Raw genomic sequence first — 13,927 nt, 5'->3', positions numbered from 1 at the left:
TCTCTTCCTAAACGATGATTTTCGAGCTTAAAAGTGGAAAAACCAAAACCCCACTATCGTTCAAGATACAACGCTCTTTCAATTGCAAACAAAAACAGGATCTTCCTACAAAACTATGAACCATTTTCATTTTCCGAGAAATATCCATTCCGCGAACCTGTTTTCGTACCCAAATTCATCTCCACTTATCAAAACCGTTTCTCCTGCATGTTACTTAATGACATATAATTAGACCCACTTCTTCTACTATCATTCATCCAGTACATGTGTACCCCGCCTAGATTCCTGTAGCTTGTGCTGTATTCGTGAACTTGATAGTCTCAATTTCTAGTTTACAAGAAAGAAATATAAAAAATGACCTCGGTGGATGATTCCGTGGCAGAAGACACAACACAAGAGACCAACTATGGCAGTGTGTCGGAGCCGCCCGTGGAAGAGGTCGAAAACCCAAAAGAAGTGACAAAATCGATTTTCAGCCGTCTTTGGTGGCTTATTTTGCTTGGTATTTTGGCTACGATTGTCGCACAATTGATATTCTTGCCTAGAACCTCTCCAAATCGGGATTTCCGTCGATGGCATGGCTTGAAATTGACCACGAGCGATGTTGAGCGATTATTTATCTCGCTTCTGCGTCCAGGAAAATCTGATTCTGAAGGCTTTACCACCGAAGATAGGATAGGAATGTATCTCAGAAACTTCTCTGAAATCAATAGCCAGAGCGCCACTAATATGGCAGGCTCTGAGAATAGAAATCTTGAAGAGTTTGTTGAAAAAGAAATGAGAAGACAGAAATGTGAGACTCACGTTTATGATTATGATTTGCCAGTTGAGCTACAGGCACCTTCAGACCTGAGTTTAGTACTAAGAGATGCGGAAAATAACCGGGTTTTGTATAAAGCACCTTTGAAAGAACTGAATTTCCACACTCCTGCATTTTTTTGCTTCTCAGCAGCAGGCCAAATAAAGAAAGACTATGTGAACGCCAACATGGGCACTCCTGCTGATTATGCACTTCTAGACAAGAATGGAATCTCAATTGAAAATCGGATAGTGATCTTCTCTCATGCCCTAGATTCTGAGTATTCACTTAACGACAAAATTCATTTCGCAGAAGGTATAGGTTGCGCTGGCGTAATTGTATACGGTGACGAGAATGTTCCTAAAACAATATCCCGCAAATTTCGCTCTCATTCCATCCCCACTTTGAGTTTTCGTCTACCTATCAGTTTTGACAGTGTAAAGCCTATTCTTGTCGCACTTGGGCCAAGTTATGGCGACTTTAAAGAGTGGCAATTTGCTCCCTACTCAAACCATGCGCTTCAGTTAGAGCTTGGAACTCAATTCAATCAAAGTCCTCTCCGAGGTAGCACAATTGTCTCCACGATGAATTCAGCTATGCATGATGGTATTGTTGTCGTGGGTGCCTCCAGAGATTCCTTAACAAGCACGAATCCTTTGAGTGGACATGCCATCATGATAGAATTAATGAGCCAATTGAGTGAGCTCCAAAGACTAGGTTGGCTGCCCTTGAGAACAATCAAATTTGTCTCTTGGGATGCGTCACGAAGCGGCGCTTTTGGCATGTCCGATCTCCTCGACCGAGTGTTGCCCAAGTCAAGTCCCGTTCTAGCCTACATCAATCTTGATGAAGATGTCATCATGGGAGATCGCTTTTCTGTTGATTCAAATCCCCTTTTCAACGATATCTTGAGGTATGCAGCACGATTTGTCGCTCTCCTGGCAAATTCTAAAGAGCCCAAACTGTCCACGCCTCAAAATCCTCATTTACAAGTGGATTCAGTAACTACCTTGCTTGAACTCTGGATGAAGCAAAGCAATGCCACGGTCAATAATAAACTCGGATATCTGTTGGCTGGGAAAGCGGCTGGTATCATCCAATTCGTGAGACAAGTTCCTACAATGAATTTAAAGTTCGAAACATGCAAAATCAAGAAGGATCTGCTTTATGTACCAGATTCAAACTCTTACAGCTATCATTGGGTCGAGCAGAACGACGAAGGACTTAGGCTACATGGTGCCCTTCTCAGATATTTGGGGCTTCTTTTGATCTCTCTCGGTGAGAACGAAGTTGTTGAGTCAAAAGTAGGTCTTCTATTCGGTAAAATTGATGAATATTTTACCTCGATGTCGTCAAGCTACAATATACTCAACAATGCTTGGAGTAGAGAAGACGTCTCAGACATTTTCATGGACCATGCTCCTCAATCTGTCCTTTTCGCTGACGCCAAAGCGAAAAAACTGGCCAAATACATGTTCGATGCATCAGTGCATTACGATGTTGTCTTTGAGACGTTCACAGAATTGGTTCATAAGTTGGCTGCCAAAGCACTTAAGTTCGATGCGTATGCGGAACAAGTTGAAGACTTGTGGACCACAGATTTCCCATGGTTTAAACTACCACAAAAGATCCTCATTTACCTGAAGTTTAAACAGCTTAACTGGAAGTTATTACGCATAGAGCAAGTTTTAGCCTCAGATTCACTCAATAGCAGCGGTGACTTCAAGCATTTGATGTACGACATTCCCCGCGGCATGCTTCCCATGTCTGAGAAAAATGAAAGAGGGGCTTTTGCTACTTTTTACGAAGCCTACGATTCTGGACTGATGGAGCAGGTTGTGCTCTTGATGGCAGAGAAATACGAGCGGCTCAAAACTGCGCTCGATTACATCACATAAAAGCCAAAGCATGGACCGTGGATGATCCTCTACCGTGCACATATACATAATTAGACGATATTCATCTGTCATACATTTACATAAAGCCGTTCTATCGTTCTCTCTACCTAACTTCATTGACTCTAGGATCTCAGTGAATGAGGGCTAAAAAATCTGAAAAAAAAGAGAAGGCAATAGAATTGTCAGGTTTTTCGCCAAGAATACAAAAGATCATCTTCTATTTCTCATCAAAAATATTTTCTGCTCCGCCTTTCTCTGCACCTTGATTAGCCTAAGATCGGACCTCATTCCCACCAAGTGCAGTCCCGCTATAGTCGGACTCCACAAACCAGATTCTGGTTATCAACGACTAACTACTTCTATTTATCTCTTCATACACCACACAACTACATAACATAGTCATTTCCAGTCACGTGAACACGACCATAGTCACTCCAGCATGCTCGACATTAGCCGATACTTCTCGATCCAGGTGTTCTTCATCATTCTCAGAGAAACCTTGGAAACAGCCATCATCATCTCGGTTCTTCTTTCATTCATCAACAAAAGAGAGCCGGAGGGTGATTCCGTGCAGGCACAGCATCAAAGAGAGGCCAACAAAAAACTACGTCTTCAGGTGTTTGCGGGAGCTATTGGTGGGTTTCTTATCTGCCTCTTTGTAGGAATAGTATTTATTCTATGCTTCTACTTCATCGAAACCGATCTTTGGTCTTATACCGAAAGGCTTTGGGAGGGACTTTTCTGTCTCTTGTCGGCGGTTATCATCACAGTGATGGGCATTGGACTTTTGCGTATAAACAAGGTGATGAAGGTGAAGTGGTGGATTAAACTCGGAGACGCTTACACGAGCACCGATAGTCAAAAGGACACTTTGGGAGATTTGGCAACTGTAGATAGTGTGAATGCTATGGGCGAACAGGCGTTGGAGAGTGAGGCCGCCAACACACTCATCGAGAACGGCGAAGAGAACCAGTCAAGAACATCTTTGCTGTCTTCGCACGCCCTTCTTACGGACAATTCTGCTTCTAGGAATGGCGAAGGTAAAAAGTTCCGCGAAAAGTACTTCTTGGCCATTCTTCCTTTCGTCACTACCCTCCGTGAGGGTTTGGAAGCTGTGGTGTTTGTGGGTGGTGTGGGTATGACACAGTCGCCTAGATCGATCCCACTTGCAATTCTCGCGGGTGTTTCTTTGGGTTGCGCCATTGGCTACTCCTTGTACAGAGGCGGTAACAAGTTGTCGCTTCAATACTTCCTCATAGCATCGACATGTTTCTTGTATGTTGTCAGTGCTGGCCTCTTAAGCAGAGGTGTTTGGTTCTTGGAACTTGAGAGGTTTGTCCAGCTCTGTGGACTGACCGATGTAGCCGAGGCGGGCTCCGGACCCGGATCATATGATATCGCTAACTCTGTATGGCACGTCAACTGCTGTGATGGGCTTCACGATGGGTGGTGGATGGTTGCGAATGCTCTTGTGGGCTGGACCAACTCTGCTACCTATGGCAGTGTTCTTTCGTACATTGGATACTGGGCTTTTGTGTCCATTTGGCTCCGCTTGAAGTTATACGAGGAGCGCGTAGGGTACCTCCCATTTCTCCCATTGAAATGGCAGATGAAGCACATCAAGAAAAAGATCAAGCTCTACGAGGCACGTCTTGCTCAGGGCCATGATCTTGAGGGTGAACGTGAAGCTGAGGCCGAGTTGATCCTTTAGATATCCAAAAGCATTTGGTGTGCATGCCACATCTTCAAATTAACATTTGAATTCATTGACAATTCAAACTGGTATTGCCAGTTCAGTTCGAGAACTCGGTTGTTCTGGTCGACGCTATTCCTATACATATACAAAAGTACATTTCTGAGTAAATACATTGATTTTGAACGAAAATTCAAAGAAGAGTAGAATAGAAAGACGGTCATAGTCGTTTCGCCGCACTGCTGATCATTGAAGCTTTTTTAGTTTATAGAGGAGTTAGTTGGCTGCAAATACTTATTCCTGCAGATTAGCAGCTGCCCGACCCTTCCCAAAATTAGCCCTGGCATATTTCCAACCACTCTATACAATAAACACAGCAACGCAAATCCACAATTTTTGCTCCGTATATTTCTCGTAACATCTACACTCTATTTAGCCGCCGTACGCGACCCCATCCCGCCAACCACCGCCTGACGTCCCTTCCTGTGCCTACAAAACGCGCTCCATGCAAACCATGGATCAGAAGCTTCAAATCTCCATACAAAAGTTTCATTTCTTCTATTGCACAGTCGAGGCCCGCTCGGTGCTATAATCAAAGAGAGCGACTAATTCTCCACATATAGGTCCTTTTTGCGGCCGAAAAACTTCAATTTCAGCTCAGATAAGCACCATTTTTCCCTAATCCAGAACAGTCCAAGAAACACATCAACGCATTCGAGACCGACATAACCTTTTTCGCTCCTTACCCTTCTCAAATTCTAATACATCAGTCTCTACTTGCATTTCTCATTTTCAGCATCCATTGTGGCCATAACTTGACTCTAATTCAGTACACAAAATCTCCAGACAAAATACACAAAGACACATTTGATGCAGGAAGCAGAGACCCATATACCCGAAGAAAATCGGCTTGAAGCCACGAACCGCGTTCTCCGCGACCTAGAACGCAAATTGTCGCTTGTTCTGACCGTCTCACTGTCTACGTCACATCAATCTCATGGATCGGTCATCCAGGACCCGCAGTACGGCGGTATGGCACGAGATAACATCCAGCTGAGTGTCATTAGTTACATCCGCAACAGCGGTTCGGAATTTGATCCGGAGCTGGTGTACTCGGATCGAAAACAGAGGCTAATCACCAAGTTCGACCGGGAATACTCTCCCAACGTGGGCAAAAGCGCCTCTGCTGAAAATTTGGGCAAATATGACAGAGAAAATGTAGTTCAAGACTCTGAGGAATTCAAAGCGGCATTCAAGAACGACCTGCCGCGTTCATCGCTTAGTTCCACTGAGAATCCATATGATGCCTACTACGACGATAATCTAGATAGCTACTGCGAGTCAGACACAGAAAATGATCCCGGTGATCCAGAGAACATGTTGGATATCGATGTTGACATGCTTCTACCTCCGCTGCCTCCCAGACTGCCTCCCAAAGAGCTAGATCCCAGTCGACTCTATGGACTCTTTGACTTTCTGGGGCCAGATCCCCTGCATTGTACGCTCTTCCGTGAGGAGCCTGTTTATTTGGTCAATGACCTGGATAACTATTGGTGGCTCATTCGAAAGCTAACCAAACAAGAACGTATCGCTTGTAATACCTCCGGGGACCCTGTAGAATCAGACGAAGAGGATGGCAAGATTGGGTTTGTTCCTGCCGAATGTTTAGAGACACATGGCGAACGGCTCGCAAGACTAAATTGTTATAAGAATGAGGTTCTTGAAAAGTCTTCCTTAGGAACGTCTCCAGCATCTACCAGAAGCGAGCTTACCGCGGTGAATGACAGCATGAATGATTTGGCTGAAATAGACTCGCACCTGGCCGAATATCTCGCGGAACCCGTTCTGCCTCTAATAAGACGGAAAGGTTCCATCCTCAAGAAGAAAGGAAGCTACAAACGCAACAACAAACTGGTGACTTTTGAAAACCTTGCAGAATTCGCATTGGATGATGACGATGAAATCGGAGACGATGATTCGGACCACGACATATTGTCCTATCGCTATTACGGCCTCAATCACGATGACATCGAGAAAACCCACATCGATGATCCAGAGCGCCATTCTGAGGTTCTCAGTGATGTGTATCCGGTAGACATGCCTTTGCATATTCCTAAAAGTAACCGAGAGTCCGCTACTGTTGGCAAAACGATGGATTTGGGGCTCTTTTCGGAACCGAAATTGCCGCCCGCCGGAGATGATGTGTCAATTGGGACGTACTCTCCTGATACACCGCCAACACAACGGTTTGCCGGCTCTCTTAAGCAAGAAGAACAGAGCGAGCTTCGTCGTTCAGTGATTCTAGACAAGCTTTCCGAGGTGACCTCTCTTCTTGGGAAAGACAATGTCCTCCAAGAATACAAAGAGCTCTCTTTTGGAGGGTCGTTGCAGAACAATCTTGGCGTTGATCGGAAGAGCACTTCCAAGCACTCACCTGTGAGACAGCCGATAGTTGTGGATGACGATGAGGATGATGGTTCGCTTCTGGACTACCTCGAGTCTCGCCAGCTCACCGCGGAAGAACTGTCAACCCCGCTTACCAGCTCAAACTCGCTCAGTTTGCCTGGCGTGTCGCCAAAATTGGCGCCGCCTGAGAAGAAGAAACGGTCGAAATACGAAATGTGTCTGCCTGTTTTGGGACAATTGGAGGAACTTACCAAGAAACTAGCAGAGCTCGAGCATCTGTTTGAGTAAAACAGGAAACATCAACAACAGATTCTTTAATATTTTGAGAATCTTTCACGAATTCCGCATTCAACTAATGAGACGATATCAATGGACATCACATCTAATGCATTGACTTAATATTGATGGTTGTAATATAAGCACTACAGTGTCAATTCTAATTTCATCACGCACCCTTTTTCCAGTGTAATTGCGCCCAATTATTGCTAATTCATTTTCTACCTCAAATATTTCTTTTGTATTTCTCTTTTTTATCACTATTCAAATTCCTGTGAACCTACCCCATACTTCCCCTAACATTTATCTACTCCTAGTCTCAAATCACCATTTGAGCATAACAACCCGTGCAAATAACTTGCAATTCTACGCGGATCAATTTCATCAAATCGAAGATAAACAAAACTCGCTCTGCCATTGGCTGAATTCTCTGACCATCCTTATTGCTTCGTTTTCTGTTTGGAATACAGAACCAAAGTTAAGCCCAAACCCACCCGATTAAGTGTATTACACGCTTGTCTGCCGTAGATCTCGTTGTAAATTCTATCCACCTACACTAGCAGAAACCGAAAATGTCGGATCCTTTGTCCTTAATCGCAGAAGCCGAGAAGCTCTCAAAACCTCAAACAGGCTTCTTCTCCTTCCTCGGCGGCTCGTCGTCCACCCGTCTCGAAGACGCCATGGACTTGTACATCCAGGCCGCCAATATGTATCGTTTGCAGAAGAACTTTTCTGAGGCCGGACAGCTGTTTGTGCGTGCTGCCGAAACACAGAAGAAGCTCAATTCCCACAACGATGTGGCCAACCATTTGATCGAGGCATACAAGTGCTACAAAACCGTTGCTCCGCACGATGCCATTGACGCGCTTTCACAGGCCATTCACATCTTCTTGACCCAAAACGGTCAGTTCAGAAGAGCCGCCAACTTCCAGATGGACTTGTCGGAGCTCTACGAGAGCGTCGGTGATTTCGAACACGCCACAGAGAATTACGAGAAGGCAGGCGACTACTTTTCGACTGACCAGGCGGAGGCCCTCTCTTGCAAGGCATTTTTGAAGGCTGCTGACTTGTATGCTTCCCAGGGAAACTATTCTAAGGCTATGCAATTGTACGATAGCATTATCCAGAAGCTGGCCGGAAACAATTTGTCGCGCTGGTCATTGAAGGACTACTACTTTAAGGTCGTTTTGTGTGCATTGTGCATGGAGGATGCCGTAGAAGCACAGAAGAGACTTGATAACTATGCTGTGGAAGATGCATCCTTCGCATCTACCAGAGAGTTCAAATTGTTGCAGGATATTGCTACCATCATCGATGCTGGCACTGCTGAGGAGTTTGCTGATGCTGTCTACGAGTTTGATCAATATAGCAAGTTAGACAAGTTGAAGACCCAGATGTTGTTAAACTTGAAGAACAGCATCATTGACAAGGGTGACGATTTGACCTAGTCATAATTTGTGAAGGTGTTTTTCTGAATCCCAGTTCAACTTTGACTCTAACTAAGGGATCTTTGGGTGGGTCATCTAACATTTATCGCGATATGTATGTATTTAATCTACAGTTAATCAAATAAAGGAAATAGTATTAGTTTTTTATCGTACATATACGAACATCACACGATTCTTTTCGTAATTCGTGGCATTATGAAATGACTTGGTTTTTTAGGTGCGCACATCTGGCTCCTCTTTGTTCAAGTGTTGCTTGAAGTGCAACAACTCCAAAACGAATCTAACGTCGTCAGCCAAGTATTGGTCAACAGAAACACCATAAGTAGATGCATCAGAGGAGTGCTTCTCCAAGTACAATCTTACAGTAGCACCAGAGGAACCAGTTCCGGATAATCTGACGACAAATCTCAAGCCATTGGTGAACTTGATGAACAAGCCTTGGTTATTGGAAACAGATCCGTCCAAGTCGGTGTATGAGAAATTGGCAGCCTCCTTGACAATGTATCCTGGAGCCAATTGAGTTCCTTCAGAAGAAGTTTCCACAATCTTGGCCAATTCAGCCATCAACTCACCAGCACCCTCACTAGAGACTTCTTCATAGTCGTATCTGGTGAAAAAGGTACGGCCGTACTTTTCCCAGAATTTCTCTTGGACGTTCTTGATGGAGGCTTTTTCTTCTGGGAATTGCAAGCTGAAGCCTGCCAAAACGTTCAACCAGGCGCAGATGGCCCACAATCCGTCCTTTTCTCTAATATGGTTGGAACCAGTTCCGAAGGACTCTTCACCACAGATAGATAACTTCTTAGCGTCAAACAAATTGCAGAAGAACTTCCATCCTGTTGGCACTTCGTAGACGTTCAAGTTCTGATGCTTAGCAACCAAGTCCAATGCGCCCGAAGTTGGCATGGATCTGGCCAAACCGTAAACACCTTGTTTCTTGAAGTATGGGATGTATTCGGCATACTCAGCAATGATGGCAACGGAGTCACCAGGAGACACGAAAGCGCCAGCACCATAAATCATGTTTCTGTCACCATCACCATCAGAAGCAGCGCCGAATGCGATGTTGTGAGCATCAACCTTGTCCACCAAAGTCTTGGCATAGGTCAAGTTGGGGTCTGGGTGCAAACCACCAAAATCTGGCTGTGGGACGCAGTTTTGGATGGAGTCTTCAGACAAGCCCAATTCCTCAACGAAGATCTTACGGCCATAAGGACCGGTGATACCGTTCAAGGCGTCGAACAAGACCTGGAAGTCTGGGTCTTTGGAGATGAACGATTTGATCAATGGGAAGTCGAAGATTTCCTTCATGAGAGTCACGTAATCTTCGGTGGAGTCGATGATCTCGACCTCAATGGAACCAGCCTTGACAGTGCCCACCTTGGAAAGGTCTACAGGGTCCAACTTTTGGATCTTGTACTCTGTGAGGGTCTTAGAGATGTCGTAGATCTTGTTGGTGACAGACTCAGGGGCAGGGCCACCGTTGGCCAAGTTGTACTTGATACCCAAATCGTTCTTTGGACCACCAGGGTTGTGAGATGCAGTCAAGATGATACCACCAGTAGCCTCTCTGATTCTAATGACGTGCGAGGTGGCAGGAGTAGAAAGCAAACCATCCTTACCAATGATCAATTTCTTGACCCCGTTGGCAGCTGCAATCTGCACAATGAGCTGAATCACCTGATCATTGTAGTAACGGCCATCACCTCCAACAACCAAGGTAGAACCCTCGACACCTTCGGGGATGGCTTCTAGGATGGCCTGGATGAAGTTCTCTGTGTAATTGGGTTGCTGGAACACAACAACCTTTTTTCTAAGACCAGAAGTACCTGGTTTTTGGTCTTGAAAAGCGGTGGTGGCTACGGAGACAGACATGGCAATAGATATCAATTGCAAGAGTGTTCAATTGCGGGGATGCGTCTTCTGGAAAGAAAAACAGAAACAGACAGCGAAGAAAGAAATTGACGTGGGTGACTGAAAATTTGGCCAAGTAAGGTGGGGAATCACCTCTTTATATAGTCAACGGAGGGGGTGGTGGATATTGGGTGGATAAGCCTGCAGGAAGCACGCACTAATCTGGGGGTGGGGCAGACTGGATTGGATGGTACGAATGTTGGTGGTGTGGGCGGGACGAAATATAGTAGCGAAGGAGGCGATTTTATCGGGGGAAGATGGCCTATTTATACTTTTTTATTTTGGAAGAGGGTTATGAGCCCTTTTCTCCCGACTTTTCCCCTGACACGCCTAAAAATTCAGGACGGTTTCTTTTGGAGGAATGGAAGACGGAGGGGTGTTCCATGTTCTCTGCAGGACAGATTTCCAGGGCGGATCCGGCGACGCATGATCTTGGAACAATTGCCTGAGTATCTGCAGAAATAGAGGTTAATTGACGCTGGGAGGTGGTGAGGATGTACGGATTTGGTGCAATTGGGATCGCTTAGGATGACGGTCAATGGTGGGGAGATTGTGAATGTTCTACGGGTAAACGGTCTGGGAGTGCAGGCAACCGATGGACCCACCACACTGGAAACACTACTTCCACAATTAGACTCTCTAGAAGTTTCGTTACTTTTGTAGGACCGAATTCGGTCAAAAAAGTGTGGCTTGGAGCGCCTGTTTGATATAATTTGACCTTTTTTTTCTAGCGTGTAGTACGAAACTGTTCAGTGTTCTCTTTTTTATCCTACGAGGTCTGTCTTATCTCTTTACAGTGTGTCAGTGTCTCATCATTCATTTATTTCGAATATTCCCGGTCACTTGAGCCTCTATTTCTTGATCACCTGGTTGATGGCATCGGCCAAGTAGTCGACGTTGTGCTCGTTAACACCGGAGATCGAGAAACGTCCGTCCTCGGTGGCATACACAGAGTACTTCTCTCTCAACTCAATCACCTGCTCAGCGCTCAATCCAGTGTAGATGAACATACCTCTCTGCTTCAACAAGTGGTCCCAGTTGTAGTTGGTCTTGTCCAACTTCTGGTACAACTTGTCTCTGACCACGTTCAAACGGCCAACCACAGAGTCCAAGTCAGCCAACCACTCAGACAACAAGTTCTCGTCGGAGAAGATGGTCTCGACAATTCTGGAACCGTGGATAGGTGGGTTGGAGTACATTGGTCTGATGAGCTTCTTCAACTGCGACTCGATGGCCTTGGCCTGAGAGCCAGACTCGGCAATGATGGAGATCGATCCGGTTCTCTCACCGTACAATCCCATGTTCTTGGCGAAGGATTGACACAAGGCATAGGTTGGAATCTTGCCCTCTTGAACCAACTCGTTCAATCTACGGATTAAGCCAATGTCCTTGTATGGAGAGCCCGAGGCGAAACCCTGGTAGGCCATGTCGACCAATGGGAAAAGCTTCTTTTGCTCAATGATGGCCAAAACTTCCTCCCACTGCTCAGGGGTCAAGTCCATACCGGTTGGGTTGTGGCAACAAGCATGGAGAAGAATGACAGACTCGTCAGCAGCGTCAGAGATGGACTTCTTCAAGTTGGCAAAGTCCAAATCATTGTTCTCCTTGTCGTAGTAAGCGTAGAAGTCGGCAGAAAGGCCGGCGTCGGTGAAAACAGCCACGTGGTTGGCCCAGGTTGGCTTAGGAACAATGATGTTCTGAGCAGAGTTGAATCTCTTCAAGAAGTCTGCAATCACACGCAAGGAACCGGTACCGGAGATGGTCTGTGCGGTCACAATGCGGCCCTCCTTGATCAATTGGGCACCGCTGGCGTCCTTGCCGGAGTTGTTGAAGATGAAGTTTCTGACCGAGTCCTGGTACTTCTTGGAACCAATGATACCAGTGTACTCCTTGTCGGTTTCCTTCTCCAACAACACGGTCTCGGCCTTCTTGACGGAGGGGAACACGATGGGCTTACCGGAGTTGTCTCTGTATGCGCCAACACCCAAGTTGATCTTTTTGGAGTTGGTGTCCTTTTGGAAAGCCTCGGAGATACCCAAGATCTTGTCTGGAGGAGCCAATGGGATCTCGTTCCACTTGGCCAAACGGGTGGCTACGGAGAAGGGACGGGTACTGCGTCTGAGCATTTTGTGTATTGGAGAGGTTTGGAAAATGCGTGGAGAGATTTTTGGGAGGAATCACAGGTGACTTATATAGTCGCGGGTTTGGAAATTTCGGGTGGCCTGCAGGAGACACTTATTAGCGGCTGCAACTGTCATGTGGAGATCGATCGGGTATTGAGTGAGTAAATTTTGCAGAGGGGAGGGTAGATAATATTTGAAATCTGTTTCGCTTTTTTCTTTTCCGATTGAGTGCGCTTTCAGTCTATTGCGATAGGGTGTGGAAGTTGGTGACATTGATGGATGTGGAAGGTGGAGTCACTGCAATTGATGCCGTTAATTGCGAACAAAAGTATCAGGTGAGGTACAGATCGCGTGCAACTGGAACCGGAAAATTTACTCCAGAGATGGAAATTTGACCTTCGTGTGATTTAAATTTTACGGTTTGGTATTCTCTGTTTATTTTTTTATGGACTTTGTATTGTGGCTCGTTTAGGTCGCCGTCTGGAGTTCTCTTGACTCACTCGGTTTTTCCGGCTTCTGTATATTGCAGGCGGCAGCCGTCTGATACCGTTCCATTTTCGGCGCTATCTATTGTGTTGACAGTCGCGACTCTGAGTCATCAGGCCTGGTCCGATCTCGGACTTCCAATTCATTAATTGGAGTTACAATAGACGAAAAATGCTTCGATTTTGTTTTGGAGATTTGACTTTCAGATGCTTTCCGGGTGTAATCGGCATTCGGCATTAGGATAGGGAGGAGGTGAGCCGCTCGACCGAGATAGGAGAAACCACAACTGGCGTTTGAAAAATTGGAAAACTTCTAATAGGGGTATGATGCTGTAGTATTGGAATTGTTTGTTTGATTTTGTTTCGATGCGATTTTTTTTTTTTTTCATGATTCTGCAATTTGATAACCTCGGTTGCAATTTTGAAAGTTTTGCAAAAATGAGCTTTAACGTTTGATTATTAAAAATTCGTAGCACGTAAATCTAAACAACAACAAAAAAAAGTCCAAAAACTCTGTGAGAGGAATCGAAACAGAGACTGTAAAGGGAGTAGCTCTTTCTCTTCCATTGGAGGCTTGACTCAATTCATTGAAACATTGAACGAGTCAGAAAGATACCCCCGAATAAATGACTGCCATTAAAAGTAATCGATATCAAAATCGACGAAAGCAAGTATACTTTTGTTTCACTTTAAACTCGGTCTTCTTCACACTCAAGCCTATTAGATTATACGGTATTCTGAACAATGGAGGGTTCGACCGTGTTAAACTTAAAAAATACCCTACTCAAGATGGTAGAATGAAAAAAACTTTAGAGCTGTGGCAACACTACTGAGAAGCATACAATTTCGCTGTATGTATCTTATTGATATATGAGGCTTCTCTCT

The 13,927-nt window shown here is 45.2% G+C and overlaps 6 protein-coding genes across 6 annotated transcripts; 4 read left to right on the top strand and 2 right to left on the bottom strand.

Moving 5' to 3' along the window:
• Window positions 1–354: 354 nt before the first annotated feature.
• Window positions 355–2,697, top strand: PUMCH_002717 (uncharacterized protein; the record flags this gene model as incomplete). Its single annotated transcript, XM_063021716.1, has 1 exon — window positions 355–2,697. The coding sequence occupies one exon, from the start codon at window positions 355–357 to the stop codon at window positions 2,695–2,697; it is 2,343 nt and encodes a 780-aa protein (XP_062877786.1).
• A 439-nt stretch (window positions 2,698–3,136) lies between these two features.
• PUMCH_002716 (uncharacterized protein) lies at window positions 3,137–4,408 on the top strand (the record flags this gene model as incomplete). The annotated part of the gene is made up of 1 exon (XM_063021715.1): window positions 3,137–4,408. The coding sequence occupies one exon, from the start codon at window positions 3,137–3,139 to the stop codon at window positions 4,406–4,408; it is 1,272 nt and encodes a 423-aa protein (XP_062877785.1).
• Window positions 4,409–5,260: 852 nt separating this feature from the next.
• On the top strand, window positions 5,261–7,084 carry PUMCH_002715 (uncharacterized protein; the record flags this gene model as incomplete). Its single annotated transcript, XM_063021714.1, has 1 exon — window positions 5,261–7,084. One exon carries the CDS (start codon window positions 5,261–5,263, stop codon window positions 7,082–7,084), a length of 1,824 nt encoding a protein of 607 aa, XP_062877784.1.
• Window positions 7,085–7,644: 560 nt separating this feature from the next.
• PUMCH_002714 (uncharacterized protein) lies at window positions 7,645–8,520 on the top strand (the record flags this gene model as incomplete). The annotated part of the gene is made up of 1 exon (XM_063021713.1): window positions 7,645–8,520. The coding sequence occupies one exon, from the start codon at window positions 7,645–7,647 to the stop codon at window positions 8,518–8,520; it is 876 nt and encodes a 291-aa protein (XP_062877783.1).
• A 213-nt stretch (window positions 8,521–8,733) lies between these two features.
• Window positions 8,734–10,395, bottom strand: PUMCH_002713 (uncharacterized protein; the record flags this gene model as incomplete). The annotated part of the gene is made up of 1 exon (XM_063021712.1): window positions 8,734–10,395. One exon carries the CDS (start codon window positions 10,393–10,395, stop codon window positions 8,734–8,736), a length of 1,662 nt encoding a protein of 553 aa, XP_062877782.1.
• An 890-nt stretch (window positions 10,396–11,285) lies between these two features.
• On the bottom strand, window positions 11,286–12,560 carry PUMCH_002712 (uncharacterized protein; the record flags this gene model as incomplete). Its single annotated transcript, XM_063021711.1, has 1 exon — window positions 11,286–12,560. The coding sequence occupies one exon, from the start codon at window positions 12,558–12,560 to the stop codon at window positions 11,286–11,288; it is 1,275 nt and encodes a 424-aa protein (XP_062877781.1).
• Window positions 12,561–13,927: the final 1,367 nt, after the last annotated feature.

This window comes from Australozyma saopauloensis, chromosome 3 (assembly GCF_035610405.1).
Source record: "Australozyma saopauloensis chromosome 3, complete sequence".
Taxonomy (NCBI): domain Eukaryota; kingdom Fungi; phylum Ascomycota; class Pichiomycetes; order Serinales; family Metschnikowiaceae; genus Australozyma; species Australozyma saopauloensis.
Note: the sequence above shows the minus strand (reverse complement) of the source record. Positions and strands in the feature narration are given on the sequence as shown.